This window comes from Alexandromys fortis, unplaced genomic scaffold (genome assembly GCF_014885135.2).
Source record: "Alexandromys fortis isolate MF-2015 unplaced genomic scaffold, M_Fortis_MF-2015_v1.1 scaffold_7, whole genome shotgun sequence".
In the NCBI taxonomy this organism is placed as follows: Eukaryota; Metazoa; Chordata; class Mammalia; order Rodentia; family Cricetidae; genus Alexandromys; species Alexandromys fortis.
The window spans coordinates 2,386,483-2,405,945 of NW_026067920.1; the positions used below are offsets into that span (position 1 = coordinate 2,386,483).

The 19,463-nt window shown below is 51.7% G+C and overlaps 1 protein-coding gene across 2 annotated transcripts in view; it reads left to right on the plus strand.

Annotated features, from left to right (window-relative positions):
• Sorcs2 (sortilin related VPS10 domain containing receptor 2) overlaps positions 1-19,463 on the plus strand; it is a 373,938-nt gene that overhangs the window by 317,608 nt on the left and 36,867 nt on the right. For both annotated transcript variants that reach the window (XM_050141233.1, XM_050141234.1), the window contains exons 5-9: positions 1,217-1,290; positions 4,178-4,242; positions 7,229-7,347; positions 10,205-10,294; positions 16,970-17,149. In XM_050141233.1, the coding sequence (XP_049997190.1) occupies positions 1,217-1,290; positions 4,178-4,242; positions 7,229-7,347; positions 10,205-10,294; positions 16,970-17,149 (528 nt within the window). The remainder of the gene's footprint in view (positions 1-1,216; positions 1,291-4,177; positions 4,243-7,228; positions 7,348-10,204; positions 10,295-16,969; positions 17,150-19,463) is intronic.

The window sequence follows — 19,463 nt, forward strand, 5'->3', positions numbered from 1 at the left end:
AGCCTGGAGCACAGGCATGATCCTGCAGCTGTGGATGAAGGGCTCTGACAGAAACCGTGCCTGGAACCACAGGCTCCCCTTCAGAATGTCACTGCCAGGGGTGATGTTTGGTGGGTGAAGAAACCAAGCATCACGCAGGCACAGGGAGAAAAGCCACAGGCAGGAATTTCCTTCCCATCCAACCTCCCTCATCAGCTAAAAGTAACAGATAATACCACATGGCTCTGAACCTAGTTCAGATGGAGACAGGTTTCCACATGCAGAATTACGTGGGACTAAAGGGGCTGCCAGTGTCCGCATGTTTCCAGGAACAGAGGAAGGGCACAGTTACGAGACACCCACAAACCCCATGAAATAATGCAAGTGAAAGGTGCCCTGGGGACAGTGGTGACGGACTTGCTACATCCATGCCTACTCTCTCAGTATGTGAAGACTTGTCATGAATAACATTCAATAAAAACATGAGCTTGCAGGGCCAGGGACATAGGAGAATGAGGGAGGTGTATGTTGGGGTTCACCATGTCTCTCATGTAGCAAATGCATGCCTGGGTTTTATGTTCTACAGCTGGGCACCTAAGCTGGCCAGCTTTCGAGTGGGACTGGAGGGAGAGAAAGCCAGTCTGTCTCCATCAGGTCCTTCCCACTGCCCCATCCTAACAGGCAGAGGACCTGGCCCACAGGAAGTCAATGCCATGCTACTCAAAACTTCCCCCTGACCCTGCCTGAGAGAATTAAGTCACAACCCACACTGGCTATGCCCTGTCACCCTCAGCCGATAGCCCCTTACTCAGCTGCCAGCAGACAGCAGCACTCCTTGTCCAAAAGGGTCACCAAGGTCTGTGCAGCAGTGTCCCACGGAGGGAGTTGTACTCAGGGGAGTCCTGAGAAGGGCTAGAAGAGGCAGGGTCCCACAGGAATGTGCCAGACTGCGTGTGCCAACCCAGGCTGGAAAGGTAGAGGGAACCCACCCTGGGGACCCTTGGGTGTTTGTTGTTTGTCCAGCTGCTGTTAGACACCCCAAGAGTTCACCTATCAGCCAGCCTGAGTGAGAAGACCTCTACGTGGGGCCCCCTCTTTGGTTTCAGCCCTTGGTGGTTGGCCTGCAACTCTGTGCCTGCAGGACAAAAGTGACATCCCTTGGGGGAAGCCTTGCAGCAGATCACTGTCACTCAGACCTCCCTGCCAAAGCTCTGTCTCTCTTTTGTCTGTCCTGCAGCTGTATGTGTCGTCTGATCTGGGGAAGAAGTGGACGCTTCTACAGGAACGGGTGACCAAGGATCACGTGTTCTGGTGAGATCCCTTTCCATGGGCGTTTAAGACCCCAGGGGAACTTTAGCCTCCTCTGGGTGCCTCCTGGGGCTGCCCAGCGCTCACCATGGCTTAGTCCTTGTTCCCTGGTGGCTTTGAGATGTTTAGACCCTACCTTGTCCTCTGTATCCACCTACTTGGAAGAGGTAAAACACGGGGACCCTGGCATATACAGCTCGAGGTAGCTCAACACTCTTGGCTGCCCTGCTCTCAATTCCTCACCAACTCAACCCCATCTGCCCCTGAGAGGTGCCCTGTGTCAACCTCGCATGCTCCAGGGATGCCCAGGCCCTGTCTGCCTAGGCTCACTCTCCTCCCCCACTAATTCCATGGGACTCACTCCTCTGGCCCACGATATCACAATGTTCAACCCTGCCAGGAGCCAAAGACCCAGAAGCCTCTGAGGGATGAAGCAGGGGAGAGGGTGAATGAAGGTGGAATGGGCCTCAGGTCTCAGACAAAAACCATGTGGTGCTGGCTCCTCATTTGCATGACCTTCTGGGAGCCCTTTCAGGGACTTGGGCAGCATTTCAGCCCCCCCCCCCCCGTCAGGCCACTCTGAAGCTCAGGAAGCATATGCTGGCTGTTCAAGCAAGACCATAGAGAATAGGCACCTGCATAGGGTCCCAGACAGTTAAGAAAGGACAGGAAACTAGGGCATCTGGCCCAGAGCCCACACCGTACCCAGCTGTGACCATGATTCCCATTCTAGACATACACCTACCTTCATGGGCTTTGTCTTGCATGCACACACATGTACATACATACATGTACTTTCATGTCCTTTCTGTCTTAGTGCAAATGGGCACAAAACTTTGTACTGGCCTCCCAGCCAGGCCAGAGTCCTGTCTCCAATGGGGATGCATGGTGAAAATGGCTTCTAGCCACCCTCTTGTGACTCCATGCTGTCCTCACAAGGATTCAGTTCCCATGTACTGGAAGTTGGTTCTGAATGCTGGGTTCTGGCATCTGTAACCTCTGCTCCTGGGAGGAAGTGATGGTTGTCCCTCTGCAGCAGCATACTGTAGTACCCTGCCTGAAACTAGAGGTCTGCTGTAAGTCAGGTCCAGCTCCTCTGTCAGGAGCAGAAACCACCTGTGGAGTCAGTCCCAGGATGTGGGGACTAAGGTCAGGAAAGGTGATTTCTGACCTCCGTGGGCATGAAGACCCAAGGGAGACTGTAGCATTGCCCCCTGTCCTAAGCCAGGCTGAGGAGTGTCCCAGCCTGGCTCATGGAAACTCTCTGGCTTGAAAAACCAGCCCTGGGATGCAGGAAGAATGGGCTAGCATTCAAACTACTATTATCTTAGACAAGCCAGACTGGCTCTACCCACAAGCTTCTCCTGTGACATGGGGCTGTGCCTGATGTGTGGGAGAAACATAGGATGTTTGGCGGTGAAGCTGGTTGGATCCCTTCTGGAATGTGGTGGCAGACAAGGGACGGCTTCTGTTTTGCGGAACAGATAATGCTGTTTTGACAGCTTTGTCCTTGGATTGACAGCAGAAAGCACCAGGACTCCTGCTCTGTCACAGGCCTGAGTCATTAGCAGTGTTGAAGCTGCACAGCACACTGGCTCCCTAAGGAGACCCTGAGGAGGGCACAGCAAGTTGCCTGTGCTGGGGCTGTTGCCTCCCCTCAGTGGTCAGCAGCCTTGGAGTAAAAACCACAGAAGCAGACACCGACCGATGCCTTGTTATGTGTGAGCAAATGAATGGGTGAGTGAGTGAACACATGTGTGAATGAGGGCAAATGTGGACTAAGACATAAGTGGGTGGATGAGTATTTAAACAGCTGCCAGAGCACCTAGAGTGTCCCCTGCTCCCAAGACCGGCCAGTGTATGCAGCTATTACCTGGGTCCCAATGCCTCTGCCCCAAGAGAACTTCCTGCCCACGTGTATATGTTGCCCTTCTCCTCTCTCCTTTCCCATCCCCCTCCTCTCCTTTTTCCTCTCTTTTCTCTTGCCCTTCTGTACAAATGAGCTCATCTGGAGGTCTGGAAGAGGGGATGGCGCTACCAGGGAAAGGTCCCAGCCTGAGCTTCCTGACCCCTTAGTCCTCATGTCTTATTGATCTCTGTCCCCAAGGCCTGGGACGGGGCTGCCAGAGTCGGGGGTTCCACTGGCTCCTGGAGGTGCTGTGGGACTTCTCTGGATGTCCTGTGGCTGCCTTTCTCAGGATTAGCACAGGCTTTTCAATGGTGTCCTAGGACATAGACCTTAGGAGTAGGGACACATGGGCTCTGAGAGGATCATGACTTCTGGGTCAGACAGACCTGGTGTGAGCCTCGGGCCACCCTAGCCAGTGTCTTGGGTAAGTCACACAGTCTCCGGCCTGTGAGATGCAAGACTCAACCATGACTTAGGGGAGTCTGGTGTGGGTTAGCAGGGGTGTTATGAAGGAACACTGTTCTCATAGCATTTCTGCCAACACTGAGGGGTTGGGATAAACATGGAAGGGGTTTTTCCCAGAATCCCATGTGATGGGCAGGTAAAGAAGAGGCAGCCGCTCAGATCTGGGTCCTAGTTGGAATCCCAGTGAACCTGTTAGGGTTCTGTGACCGTGGCATGTCTCTATGTACCCCTAAGTTTTCCTCTGTGCAGATTTAGGCCAGAGGTCCCAGCCTGTGCCTCAGTTTGCGGGGAGACCCTGGGGGAGGAGGTGAATCTTACAAAGAGTTCCTTGAACAAGCAGGTGCCAGCTTCACCAAGCTTTATCCAGTTTCATCCAGGCTCCTGTTGGAGCTTCTACGTCTAGTGGGGAGGGCTGTGTCTTCTTAGACCAAGGGAGGACATATGGTCAGTGGAACCCCAAGAGAAGGGCTTTAGCCACCCTTTTTCTGATGTTACCCTTGGCCAATTCTTTTCCAGGGCTGTGTCTGGGGTGGACGCTGACCCCAATCTGGTCCACATGGAAGCACAGGACCTCAGTGGAGGTAAGTGGGAGGTGGGCACTCGCAGGTGTCCCTGAGCGTCCATGTCCAAGGGCACTGCTCAGCCTGGCCCTTGTTCACTGGCGCATTCTCCGTGGGCAGCCCTGTGGACCGATCTCACTATTTTCTGATGTGTCATTATGAGAAGCACGCTTCTTTCCCGCTGGGGATGAACTGAAGCGGAGGAGCCCTGCTCTGTGGAAAGTCTATTAAAAGGGCAATTTGTTCTGGCTCCCGAGCATTGAGTGTTTCCTAACTGCATGGCCCCACCCAGCCTGGCTGAGAACTGAGTTGGCTCAGGGTCTCTGTTGCTCCCCTCCCACAGGCAGGGCTGGGGTGACCCAGCCTGTAGCTTCCTGTCTCTTACAGCCCTCACACTGAGCAGTCCACCCACTTATGTATGCATGTTAGTCTCTTGTGTTGTGAAGGCGGCAGAGGTCCTATGCAGTTCCCAGGCACCAACCAGGGAGAGCCCTGCGGGTCCTGGGTAGTTAAATTTGCTCCTCCTGCCTGTAAAGAAGGAAGGGTTGACACATGTGTAGTGGCAAACACTGGGGCCACACAGGTTAGTCCTCTGTGCAGGCAGCTGCTGCCAGATGATGACATGTGCCACTTACAAGTTATCAGTCGGGGCTCCGTACCTCCAAGGGTGGGACCACATGTTACTGCAGCTACTGTTTTGGTAAGCAGGGAACAAAGCTCAGAGAGGAAGCCGTTGGGATGGCAGGTCTTAGGACACACAGCTCAGACAGAGCTTTACAGAGGTGACTCCCACATGCTCCTCGTGGCAACAGGCCTGGCTGAGGGCCAGGAGGTGCTGTGTCCCAGGGGGAAAGATTAGCTGAGTCCTGGATTGGGGCTGTTCAGTTCTTCATGTAGCCTCCATCCTAGAGAAAACAGCCTGTGTGCAGAGCCTGAACTCTGCATCAAGAGCCCCTGGATTAACCCAGCACATGAGTGGGACCCTCACCAGCTCCTGAAGACCTCACATCCACCCTGCCTAGAGCCCTGCTGGAGCTGTCTTCAGAGCCTGACCATTCAAAATTTCATCCAGAGTCCCAAGGTCCAAGCTCCTAACCGGTGTCTCCATTATTCGCTAGCAAGCCAGGCCTTCCAGAGGACCCTGCTCCAAGCTCACCACACTCCTGTTAGCTGGCCAGGACTGCCTGCCCCCCTTTATCCATCACAGGGATTTTCTCATCACCCCCAGACCACCTTTCTGCCAGACACTTCTCAGGACCCCACAACACGCTAACACCCAGCTTTCCTATGCATTCTCCTGGCCTGAGAGCTCCTTGAGGCTGAGTGCCGACTGACTCTCCTCAGTGTCTCCAGCATAGATGTGGAATGAAGCCAGACACTCTGAGTACACCCTTGTGTAGGCATTCTGCCTGTGGGATGGGCAGAATGATGCTCACGGCCCTCGCCATCGAGTAGGGGCCTCATCCATTTATCTTCCTCTCTCCAGAGCAGCAGTTGTCACTGCTCCCAAGAGCCAGTCCTCCATGACAGTCACTCACTGCTTAGAACCTTCCTCCAGGCGGTTTCCTCATGAATAGCGCATGAATGAGAGGGAGAGTAAGTTAATGAATGAGTCAGTGAGAGGATGAATGTCTGAAGAGTAAGTAAGAGTCTATGGATGGATGAATAGATGGATGGATGGATGCATGGATGGATGCATGGATGGATGGATGGATGAGTGGGTGCATGGATGGACGGATGGATAAATGCATGGATGGATGGATGGATGGATGGATGGATGGATGGATGGATGAATATGTGAGTGAAGAGTGAGTGAGCAGACGAATGACTGAAGAGTGAGAGTATATGGATGGATGGACAGACGGACAGAAGGACAGATGGTCAAATGAATGGATGGGTGGATGGATGGATAGATGGATAGATGCATGGATGGATGGATGCATGGATGGACAGATGGATGGATGGACAAATAAAAGCATGGATGGATGCATGGATGGATGGATGAATATACAAGTGAAGAGTGAGTAAGCAGATGAATGACTGAAAAGTGAGATATGGACAGATGGATAGATGGATGGATGGATGGATGGATGGACGGACGGACGGATGGACCGACTGTAGGGGAAGCCCAGCCAATCACCTTGTTGGTAGGGCATGTTCCCCTTGGGCTAATATTTACATATAAATCTTGCGGATGTGCTTCTCGCTTCTTCTTTGTTTTTCCTGTGCTTCACGGAACTCTGGCTTTGTAAGTCCCCCTTTTCTTACCCTTATTAAAGCTGAATATTTTATAATAAAGCTAGTCTGGTTAATTCTATAGACCACCTGCCAACAGACCAATGGAGAGACGGATGGATGGATGGATGGATGGATGGATGGATGCATGCATGCATGCATACATGCAGGCTGGCAGGCAGGCAGGGATGGATGGATGGATGGATGGATGGATAGAGCATGCATGGATGGACAGATGGACGGACAGATGGATGAATATGTGAGTGAGCATGAAGGAACAATCCAGGGCTCACATGAGCAGAATGTCCTCAGTGTGTCTGTTTCCACTGGCCCCAGAAACACCTCTCAGGTTTTTCTGAGACAGCAACTTCCTCACAGAACTCAAGTGCTGTACCTGAGCTTGTGAGGGCAGATAGGAGCTTTAGGGGAAAGAAGGCCGAGAACCACCTATTTCTCCCAGGTCTGTGAGAGGGTGGGACGTGGCCGTGGGGCCTACTGAGGTTCCTGAACTGTTTGATTGCCCCTTCCTGTGGAAATTGCTCTCTGACACGCCCGCACTCCCTCCCTGGGAGCTAAAGAGATTTTGAGTGGCCCCTGGCCCCGCTGGGCAGACAGACATCCAGGCAGGTGAGGCCCTTTAAAGTGTGAAGCTCCAGACCAAGTCAAGGTGCTGGCATTACAAAGCAGCAGGAGCCCAGGAGGCCTCACTGCTCCCACGTCTCCGCTGCCCTCAGTGGGGTCTGCATGTCCTGGCTGCTCTTGTCTCCTGCAGGTTGTCGGTATTTCACCTGCCTGATCCACAACTGCTCCGCTCAGCCCCCCACAGCACCCTTCGCTGGCCCCATCGACCGTGGCTCCCTGACTGTGCAGGATGAATACATCTTTCTGAAGGTGAGTGCTCCCAGTGCCGGGAGGTGACAGAGCAGGAGCCTTTGCCGTCAGAAGAGGCAATAAAACAGCACTTTACTCCCTAAGGCCACTTAGCAGGGCTCAGTGCCTTTGTGCCTGTACTGGGGCTGCAGCATCTAACAAAGGCCCCCAGGCTTGTTAGGATCTTGGCTCAAGATTGTTCCTGACTCCTCCCTCTGCTGCTCACCAGGCCTCTTGCCACCATCTGGGGCCCACAAATCCAAGTATACATATTTCTCTTGGTGCCTCTCACGCTTTGGGTCTTATCCTGGGTGCTCTACTCCTCCATGACCAAGACTCCGCTGCAGTACCCCCTAATATATATCTCGGGCCAGTTGGAACATGTTAGTGAATGCAGCCTGGAAGGCTTCTTGACCACCTTATCCAGCACAGACCATCTTTATTGTTTATTTCTGTGCTCAGCAAAGTGCTGACGAGACCACCCTAAGGATGAAGCGTTTCTTCTGCTTCACAGTTCCGGGGAGACAGTGCACATGGCCAGGGAGGTATAGCGCAGGAGCCCCAGGCAGCTGCTGGGTTGCACACAGTCAGAGAGCAGAGAGAGGATGCTGGTGCTAGCTCACCTTCTCCTTGCTCCGTCCTCGGCCAGTCCGTGGAAAGACACTGCCTACATATAGGGTGGCTTTCTCATCTCAGTCAGCCCCAATAACCTTTCATAGCCAAGCCTTGGGGTTGGTTTCCACGGTGATCCTAAATCCCATCAAGTTAACAGCCAAGACTGGCCATCACCATCTCCAAGTTTATCTACAGAGATAGACCATTTCTTTGGCTCCCACGGCTGGGCTGGTTCCCGCTCTGCCCCCTGGAACCGTGTGAGACAAGCTCAGAGCTTCTTGTAAGAAAACTCCTGCCCAGTGTTCTGTCACCAGAGGACAGGTTCCCATACTCCTTCCCTGACCAGTCTCCATGGCACTCCTCCCTCAGCATGGGCCATCATCTTCCCGCCTGGCAGGAGGCCCTGGGCCTACTGACCCTAACTGTATCACCAGTGGTCATGTCTGCCAAGTGGTCCATGTTCTGCATTTGTCCCTGTGGGTTCTGGGACCTGTCTGTTTGGGTAGTCACTGGTTCCCTCTTCTGCTCTGTGCTGGTTTCTGTTGCTTGAGAGGAAACCGAACCCCAGAAAACACAGTAGTCCTATCAAGCATCGCACCTCGGACTAGACACAACCCACCTCTTCTCTGGGCATTCTCCTGCTGGGACTAAGGTAGTCCACCGGGGACCCACTGCTTCTCCCTGCTTGGCTCGCATCAGACCCGGTGACATACCATCACCTTCCAACAGGGACAGCTGGCATCTGGCATGTCTCTTGTCTCACGTCACATCTTTGGTCTGCCCTGGTAGAATGGCACTAACTTGGGAATCAGCAGGACTCAGGACCTCTCTGGCAAGCTATACTTGGGGCACGCCCAGAGCCTCACCAGGCTGGGTAGAGTAAATGCAAGGTTACCCCATAAGGAATAGGCGGGGGACCCATGGTGCCTAAGTACGGCATCTCTTTCTGGATTTACCTGGAGCAGGAGAGGTCACAGGGCTGAGACTGGGCTGGGATGCTGTTGGTTCCACAATTCTGAAGCTACGCTCTGTGAAGGTGATGGAAGATGACAGAGGAAGATGGTTATGGAGGGATTCTTACCAGACCACACAGGTGTCAGGTGCAAAGTTGACACTGCTTGGCTCCAAATGAGCCATCAGACCTCCTCTGAGACTCTGCTTGATGCTCCATGTCATGGGCTGATGGTCCCTCCCCAGACATCAAAGCACCCACACAGATAAGCAGCCATGCTGGGCCCACAGGTGACACTGACACTCCAGCCTTCCCAGCTCCTAACTGGCCCTAGCCTGTCTGAGTCTCACCACAGTGTGGTCACCCTGGGAGGAAGGAATGGCATGAAAGGGGCTGTGTGGGCTACTAACATGCCCCAATTTTTGCACTCAGGACAGTGCAATGTGCTGTGCCTGTCCCTAATCCACTCACCAGGCAAAGGTAAGGCTCTGCGTTTCAAAACCTCTGTGCATTACCCAGTCCCCAGTACCTGCAGGTAGAAAGGAAGGACTTGGAGATAAAGTTCTTTCCTACTATGCTTCACGGAAGGTTCTGCTGCCTTCACAATCAGTTCCCAGCAGGACTGGAGGTGGCCATACCCTTGTATGCTAATCCTCTACCAAAGTACCCAGTGGCCTCCCCAGGGAGTGAGAACAGGTACAGCCTGGCTCTGCTTCTGGCCCTCAGCTTATCTACCAGACAGGCTCTGGGAATGAGCCCATCAACTTCTTTGGTACACTCTGTCAGGCGTTGCATCCCTTACCTGTTGGAGGTCTTCTGTCTCACCGAGTCCCAGGATGTGCATGTGGCTGTCTGGTGCGAAGCTGGTGTGCAGGCAGACTGCTTCAGATTCGAGCTCTGAGAAAGGCTCAGGGCTTGCTGAGGTGACACCAGCTTTCGGAGCTCAGTTTCTGTGGAAACGGGATGGTGCTCTCAGAGAACCCCATGGAGCAGTCCCAGAGGGCTGTCCCCCCACCTCAGTGGGTAGCTGCTGCTGTGGGGAAGGGTTTCAAACCTTCCTGCCACAGAGACCCTTCCTCCAAGTCCCCAGGACCTCTGTGTGTCCAGGTCATAACAGTTCTACAGAGGCCTAGACACCTCCAGATTGTGATGTCCCTTCCTTCACAAGTGAGGTCTTGTCTGGTGACGTTTTGTCATCATTGCAGAAGAGGAACACTCATGGGCATGGCCACTGGCTGAGTGGTCTGCTTTCCATCTGAGAGTGGGGCTCCACTGGAGGTTCTGTCCCTTGACTCTGTGTTTCTCCCCTAGGCGACATCAACAAACAGAACCAAATACTATGTCTCCTATCGCCGCAGCAACTTTGTCCTGATGAAGCTACCCAAGTATGCCCTGCCCAAGGTGAGGTGGCCCCTACCCACCCTGTGTCAGATGCAAAGACTCTGAGGCCTTATACACTGGGGTTTGGGGTCCCAAGGTCAAGAGGGACAGAAACTAAGAATGGATGTGGCCACACTTCCTCAGCCCCTGCCTGCCCATCCACTGTTTCAGCTAACTGAGCCTCAGATACAGCAGCTCTGTCCTCTGGGCACATAAAATCTGAATGAGAAATTTAGGAATAAAACAGCTTTGGGAAGAGCAAGAAAAAAGTGGTTAGAGGAGAAGGCAGAGCATATGCAAAGGACCTGGGGCAGAAAGTGGAGTCAAGGGCAGTGTGGAAAGGCAGGGAGATCGCGGCCTCTAGGACCAGAAGTTGTTTATCTTTCTCATTTGACTCAAGTACTTCAGACTCTTCTGAACCAAAGGAAAAAGCCTATTAGGTCTTTCTTCAACATTTTTTCAAAAATAGAGAAGATGGGAGGAAATTAACGAGCTCACTAAACGAGCTGCATTACTGGCTGAGTAAGCAAGTTCAGTGCTAATGGTTCTGTTCCAGCAAAGGCAGGTGTCCTGGTGGTGAGGGGCTTTGCTAGGTCTGCTGGGGTCACAGCATAGCTTTAGGGATGTGCGCCCTGGTCCTTGTGTGGAGAAGACAGCACCGGGGGGGGGGGGGCTCTAACAACAAGACTATGGCCAGAGTCATGGTTTTTATGACCTTGAGTATGGCTCTCTGGGACCTCCCAGCACCTGAACCCTCTACCTGAGTCTTGAGCCCTGCACTCACCCAGCACGGCAGAGCACAGAAGAGCGTCTCATCAGCAACCCACAGACCCACTAACCAAATTTTCCTAGTCAGATTTTATGGTGAATTTACATCTCCTTCCAACTTCCGCCCAATATGATATCTCTTCTCTCTTCATTTTTTTTTCTTTTTTAAGAGGCCTGAATAATGTCAAGAAAATGAGAGTGGCTGGCGCAGCATAAGGGCATCACCGACTTGAGAATCCCTTCCCCCATTCCCACCCTGTCCTGCCCCATCCCCATCACAGGCCAAATTGACTTTCTGGCTAACTCAGGAGACGGGCTCCCCAGCCTCCTGCTTAGAGTGACAGTGTGTCTGGTGGGTTTTTCTAGGTGGAAACATGATCACCGCAGTAACAGACTGGCTGCAGGGCCTCGAGCTGAGGAGTCTGCTCAGACATGTGGATGTACCTATAAATGCACCCCCTACACTGTGGGGGTTCACTGCTAATATTTTCAGGAAATGGACTGAACACACAGACCTTCAGCATCTTATTCGACTTCTATCAGAATCCCACCCCCATGGAGTCAGATCATGCACAGCACAGTGTGGTCTGGTTCTATGGTGTACCTTGCCTCCCCTATTCCATGTTTAAGGTTACGGCAAAAGATGCCATTCTACCATTTTGACCTACCCATTCCCGAACTCTCTGAAAGGTGGGCAGCTGTTAGGAAGAGCCAGCATCCTCCATTTGCGGTGTTGACTTGTAATGTCTGTTTTAAAAGCCTCGACGCTCCCTAGCAGAGAAAAAATGCTCACGAGTAGAATCTACAGAACCACAAATTACATAAAAAGCATTCATGGGGGTGAAGTGAATGCAAATTTACTTGAAAAAAAAACCATCTTGTATTTGTAATGAATTTATTTAAAGTAAAACAAAATGCATATCACGCATAATAGAGGAGCGAGTGAGGCCGAGAAGGATGGCCCAGTCCAGGTTCCAAGAGCTCCCTCCTTCCCTCCTGCTTTGGGAACACCCAGCTGCAGAATGTAGGCTCATGACTATTCTGAGTCTCTGTGCTATGTTCCAATGCCTCCAGCATCTAGGTGTCAGAGGGTATAGCAAGGTCAGTTTTGACAGGTTAAGCCTTCAACCTAGGAGCAAAATCCATGTCTGCCCTCACCTCACAGTAGGTAAATGTGTCCACTCTCCTGAAGCAGCTAGTCAATAGCCTGTGTGGCCAGGTGGACGCTATGGGCCTTTCTCTCCAGACACTGAGGCCGATGTTCTGATGTCGATAGCCACCATCAGCTGAAGCAGGGCCAGAGTCCATCTGCCTCCCTTTTCTTTGCCTCTTTTTCTCTTTGGGAGGTAGACTTTCAAGGGCCAGCATATCTGAATGTATGGAGAGGGGCATAAAGTCACCAGGCAGCACACATGCTGGTCTGGGTCTCAGTGTAGACAGAGCCTTTGGAGATCAGAGGAAAAAACCAGACTGTCTCTGTAGAAAAGAGACTGTTGAATTTGCAGTGAGTGTGTCTTACATTCAAATACCCAGCTTTAGGTGGACATGTTGGGACATGCCTATAATCCTAACAATCAAGAGGCTGAGGCAGGGGATCATGAACTTGAGGCCAGCATGAACTGAAAAGTAAGACCTTTAAAAAGTCCAGCACACACACACACACACACTTTGTGGTTTCAGTCATCAAAAATCACAAAGCGCACAGAGAAACTGAAAAACATGATCTGCTCAGAACTAAAAATCATGCCTGAGAAAGGTCAGCTGGTTGACCTGCCGGATGAACTGATAGAATTGTCTCACAATGCTCAGAGAATAGCAGGAGGATACTATGCACAAAAGAAATGTCCACGAAGAGATAGGAAATGCTAAGGTGTCTGAATAGAAACCCTGGAACTGTAATTAGAAAGAAATAAGAAAAGTAATAGCAATGAAGCCCATGAAACAGGCTCCAAAACAGATTTGGGCAGACAAAGGATAAATCAGAGAACCTGAGAAAAAGACAGAGGAAGTAACCAAGTATGTGGCCTTCTTGACACCGTCATCAGAACAACACATTCTCCGCGAGAATCCTGTAAGGACAAGAGAACAGGGGCAGAAAGGTTGATTTAAGGAACAGTGGCTCCCTACCTCCCAGAATTATGAAAGGCATGGATGTGACTGTCTCCATGGCTGGCCAGTCCTAAGACAAGGGCACATGCAAAGATGCATTCTAATCAAGAGATGCAGAAAGGCGAAGAGGGAGTCTGGAAGGAAGCATGAGAGATGCAACTTGTCATAGATGGGATTCCCTGCTTAGATAATCTGCAGATTTCTTACCTGAAGCCCCAGAACCAGAAGGCAGGGAGCCAGAGTAACCATAGCACTGAAAAAATAGGAGGAAGGTGCCAGCTCATGCAAGTGCCTTGTGAATTTCACATAATAATCTATGCTGTGGCTGGAGAGGTGGCTCAGCAGTTAACAGCACTTGCTGCTTTTGCAGAGGGCCAAAGTTCGATTCCCAGCACCTATGTTGGGAATCTCACAACCTCCGTCTTCTGGTCTCCATAAATGACGCACATTCACACAGACACACATACACATAAAAACTGCAACAAAAAAAAATCTATGAAAATTTTCTGCTGAGATTCCATATGAAGGTCCATGAGAAATTTCTGCCATCATGCTTATTAAAATGTGCTCAAAACCTTTCTATATATTTATAGTATATTACAATTTACACATAGTTTATAGTTGTAGCTTACAAGTTTTAATTTGTACGTGAGCCTGTGCACAAACATATGAGTGATGTGGCTCACAGACATCATCACTTCCGTCCTCTTGCCCAGGCCTTCCTCCATTTTCCATCTCCTTGCCTCAAGATGACGATACAGAGAAAATCTTGGGGAGTTCTCAGTATCCATCCCGCTCTTTGTCTTAGATTACAAACTCATAGTCTAGCCGCTGCTTGGCGCCCCAGGGAAAAGGCTGCATTTCCCATCTTCCTCTGCAGCTACACGTGTTCACGGTCAGCCAATGAGATGTTAATGAAGTTCCCTTGTGTGACTTATGGAAGTCCAGCCTTCTCACCCTCTCCCCCGTTCCTGCTGCCTTGCATTCAGTGTGATGGTGGAACTCCAACCCCTGTCCTGGGCCCTGAAGACAAGCACCAGGTCACGAGACAGTAGAATGATGGCCCAGAAGGAGACCCTGCCCTTGGTGACTTTGTAGGACTTCTACACTAGCCTGGCCACCACTGGACTTCTCTTGCAGGCAGGAGGGATGAGCACCTGTCTTCTTGAAGCCTCTTAATCCCCCGTGATAAGAAATATTCACCAAACTTAATATCCTTTTAAGCTGGGGAGATGACTCAGCAGGTAAAGCAATTACTACCACGGCTGGAGATCTGGGTCCAATCCCTGATACCCAGGCAGAAGGAAAGAAGTGGATGCCACAAACTGTCCTTTAACCTCCATACACTCACCATGTGCTCACCCCACCCAATAATGAGGCTAGTGTCAATTTTTTAAATTAAAAGTATTTAAAAAAAAAAAAAAAGAAATATTCACCAACTAGTGTTTCCCTTCTGCAGGTCTCTTCAGGCCACATGTGCCAACATAGATAAACACATGAAGGTTTTGTGCTTCTATTAACAATGGAGTTAAGGGATATTTTTAGCTGCTCCTTTAAAAATGAAAAGAGTGAGGAAAGTAAATAGAAGTTTATGAAGGTGCAAACTATTTGTCACATAGTCATTGAGGCTTTTGTGTGACCCTTCTCAGTCCGGGCCCATGGGAAGGGACATAAGCAGCCCACTGTGGAAGGAACAGATCTGACAGTCACGGCAGCAGGTTGACAGCATTCAACAGGCATTCTAGAGACAGTCCCTGCCTCTGCTATGGCAATCTCCCTTCTTAGAATTTTATGGGACAGAAACAAGCCAAGAGGTAGGGAGAGGTCCGGGTTTGGAAACACCCGCTGCAGTCCTCCGGAGCAGGGACAGGACTCAGTGAAATACGACTGGGCCACAAATGCGTATCATGTGGGCATTAGCAGTGGTGTTCATAAATAACATTCATGGCAGAGGAAGAGACACCCACGCGGTGTTCGGAGCAAGCTATAAACCAGACGTGGAGAGTGCGTGAATCATGCTTGGGAGAAGGCCTGAACATAAACATGTTGAAGTGTTAATTCCAGGTCTCTCTAGAGGGGCTCTGTGGATGGCCCCATGCTGCTTCATAGCTTATAGGAAGCATTTGTCCAGGACGTCTAACCAGCGTATGTAAGTGGCTCTGGATCAGGACTGTCACCTGAATTACTGCAGCCGCTGTGCAGGCTCCCTGTGCTCATCCCCCTCCCCATATTTTGCCCCAGCCAAGCCTTGTAGAAAGGATCCACTTTGCACCCAGTTCTGGTGCATGTGTTTATCCACCACGGCCCAAACTGATGGACACGACCTCCTTGGAGGGCAGAGAGATGGCCGGCTAAAAGCGGCACATCCCGCCTCCTGCCCACAGCTCAGAGACTGGAGGTGGGCATGCGGCAGTTAACCAGCATATTCCCACAGACTTCCATCACTGTGCTGACCAATCTCACATATAGGACCAGGCCCCGCGGACTCCTTCCTGGGTCACACACCTCTTAGTCCATCATTTCTGTGTGTCAAGTGTATGTCTGTAGACTCAGGGCTCAGATCCTGCACCTGTGAGGTCCTCCAGCTGTGAGGGACATGACAAGTGCTTCACATACTGAACCCCTCTTCTGAAAAACTCCACCACCTCTGCATTTTTTAAAGTTCATGCTTTGTAGTCCAAGCTAGCCTCCTGATTCTCCTATCTCAGCCCCCTGGGTGCGCTCAGCTCAGAAAATGCCCTTCTGAACACATGGCATAGAGAACAGTCTGTGGGTGAGGGGAAGGGCTGAGTGCCAGCCCTCAGGAGCCCAGTGAGCCTGTCATCAAAGGGACACAAATAAAAATCACTTCCCCCAAGTGAGCACACCCAGAAGGGCATGAAGATGGGGCTATGTCTTCATGTGAGGGCACCCCACACCCTGTGTCTGTCTCTGCTCGTGTAGCCTGGCTGTCCTGTGTTAGAGGCTGGGGAGTTTCAGAGGTGGAGAGCAAAGATATGGAGGACGTGGAGTGACGTCTGTTCAGCTGTGAGGAGTGTTTCAGTCCCCAGGCACAGCCTCCCCAGCTGCAGCTGCCCTGGTTGCAGCTTCTCTGGGCAGTTCACACAGGCCTAGACAACAGGGAAACAAGGAACCGGGGTCGGCCCAGCTTTGTCTTTCACACGATGCGGCTCTCTTTCTTCTGAATTGTACAGTTGTTAACAGATGTTGAGGTCTGCCTGACCCACAAGGGGGAAACTGAGTCCTGGAGCCATTGCCTGGGCTGCTGTTCTTCTAGCACTTTTTGTCCCATGCTGCTGAGGTCTGGGCGCAGAGGAGGATAGGCAAGTGGAGCTTGTCTGTTGAATGCTGTGTGGGGCGTCATGCTTGGATTGCTAAGGCAGGTTCTCCATTTCCCAAGCTCAGAGCAGAGGCAGGGCTGGCACCAGATCTGAAAGGCAGATGTTTCACCAACACGTGCTGGGCAAATGAAGGGCCGCTTGGCTCCCAGGAGCCTAACCCTATACCCGCCACTCATTCTGATCATGTGGGGTACTCGAGGGAGCCTTTCCTCATTGTGAGGAGATGGACAGTTTCCAGTTGGAATGGGGAAGAGGAAGCACCCCCAGGCTACCCCCTAACCTGGTGTGAGGGGTCCTAACATCACTCCCATCTTGGAGGTGTGACACTGAGGTTCATAGAAGTGATGTCACTTATCCAGGACCACAGAGCTAAGCATGACTAACCAGGATGCCAGCCTCAATCAGCAGGTCTCCAGGGCAGCGGGGAAGTGGCCCCTGCACTCCAGGCTACCACCTCTGACGGCATTTCGGTCCCCAGGACCTGCAGATAATCAGCACGGATGAGCAGCAGGTGTTCGTGGCCGTACAGGAGTGGAACCAGGTGGACACCTACAACCTGTACCAGTCAGACCTGCGCGGAGTGCGCTACTCGCTGGTGCTGGAGAATGTGCGGAGCTCGAGGCAGGCCGAGGAGAACGTGATCATCGACATCCTGGAGGTAGGCACCAAGCAGGGTAGGAACAGCTGCTCGTGCTCCCCTCCCCCTCCTCCGCGGCCTTCTTCCTAGCCCAGGGGTTACAGATCCCCCCCAAAGCACCAGATATTTCAGGCTTTGGTGCCAATGAGGCTGAATCATAGGGGCTTAAAGACAGAGAGAAGCTGATTTTCTAATGAGGTTCATTGGAACAGTGTTTGCTAACGAGAAGAAGTTCCTAGTGGGATATCTTGCGGAAGTGGAATCAGTCTTTTCGCATGCAAGGCTTCCACGCCAGGTGTGGTCCAAGTGGCCAGCTCTCCTGCAGCTGGGAGAGGCTCTCTCTCTACTGTTCCTCTTCTCCTGCCCCACGGCTCCTCTTTCCTCTCCATGTCCTGAGAAATGGAGTCTGTCACTTCTGGACCACCCCTCCTGCCAGTCCTCACCCCTCCATTGTCCAGATTATCCAGCCTGACCCGCTGTGATATGACCTCGCCCCTACCTGCCTGAGATGTCTGTCCCTGCCTCACCTCGGCAGAGGTCCTGGCCTCACTCACGCCAAGGCCCTGATCCATGCTTCTGGAATCCACGTCAATGCTCTCCACTGATGAGCGTGTCCTGGTCCTCGGGTCCAACGCACAAAAAGTCCATTAAGCACCTGACATGGGCCCGGCCTGGACAGGCCACTCACAATTCTCTCTTTTCTCTTGTGGATTCTATGGCTCAACAGACCACTACTCAGCCCCCCCCCCCCCACATACACACCTCCACCGTCCTTCCGAGACAGACCAGATCTGAGCAGAGAACTCAGAACCTGCCCGGCCACACTGTCCACCAAGATCTTCTCTCACATCTGCCCCAGGCCAGTGGAGACAGCCACAGGCAGACAATGGGCTTTGTCCCTGTGGTTGGGAGGGGACCTCCCAGGTGGAGCGAACCTCCATGTATCTCCCGCTGTCAGCAGCAATGTGGGGCCATTATTCCCAGCAACATGATGAATGTAATCGTTTGTTTGCGAGGAGAGCCCATTTGTCAGTGCTACCTCCCAGCTGGGCCGCAGAGGGACAGGGCTATCCTGCGGGCCTCCCCTAGTGCTCAGGATGTCTCTGGCCACATCTGTGCACTGGAGCACTCAGAGGTGTGGCTGTGGCCCCAGGCCAAGCTGAGCAGTGATCGATGGGACATGGACAGGTCCGGTGCGGGAGGTGCTATCCACGCTCTCCATAGACATGCCACGCTCATACTGCAAGTCACTGGCAAGGATTCCTCACCGGCTGCCCATCCTCCAGACCCCTGCCCCCACAAAGAGGATGTCTCTTGGCAGTGTCCTTAAGCCCCCACTATCAATGCTCCACAGTGCAATGCCTTTTCACAAATCTAGGTGGGGGCGCTCCCTGATGGATGGCAAGGTCACCTGGCAGTGGGGCTCCTGTGTTTCCTTCTTGGTCTCCCTTTTTAACTGGTGTGTCCTTCCTAATCGCCCTAATTGATCTCACATTGTAGTTCAGAAGCCCGTAGCTCACTCTGCATAGCTCACTCTCTGGTTTCACAGGTCAGTGTGTATAACTATACCTGTACAATAAGATTTGCAGCCTTTGAGCTGATAAAATTTAGACAGGGATTTTTTAAATTATTTTTTAACTCATACTAATGTAATAAGAGGAAAACTTCAGACATCTGAGTGGGTGAATGTGTTCACGTGACAGACCCATGTGTGTCCGTGGAAATCAAATGGGACATTTACTAAACAGAATGAAGCTCACCCAGCCATCCATCCCTTTCCTGATCCCCAAAGCCCATATCTGTGTGTTGCACACCTGGCAAGGGGGAATCAAGGCTACAGGTGGGCTTGAGGCTGCTACTCCAGAGACAGCATTGCTGTACACTGTCTACAGAGCCCTGTCATGGAGTCCTTGGAAGTGGACTAGGGAGGCAGTTAGGGTCAGACAAGGAAAGCTGTGATGGTGGCCAGAAACTGCATTGCTGGCTTTGAAGATGAAAGAAAAACCCTGACGTCAAAGACTGTCAGTGAGGAACAGACTTCTCCCTACAGCCTCCAGACAGGAGCACACTCCTGACAATGGATTAGAGACTCCAGTCAGAGCTCTGACTACCACAGCTGTAGATGAGAAGTGTGTTGTTTGATGCAATAAATTTGTGATGTTGCAATACCTATAGGAAGTAGAGATACCATCCCTCTGTATACTAGTCTACCCAGCCATTCATTTATCCATCTATCCACTCACCCATCTACTTACCTCCCCAACTAACCATCTACCCATATACTCATCCATTCATCCACATAGCCACCCATCCACTCATTCATTCACGCATCTAC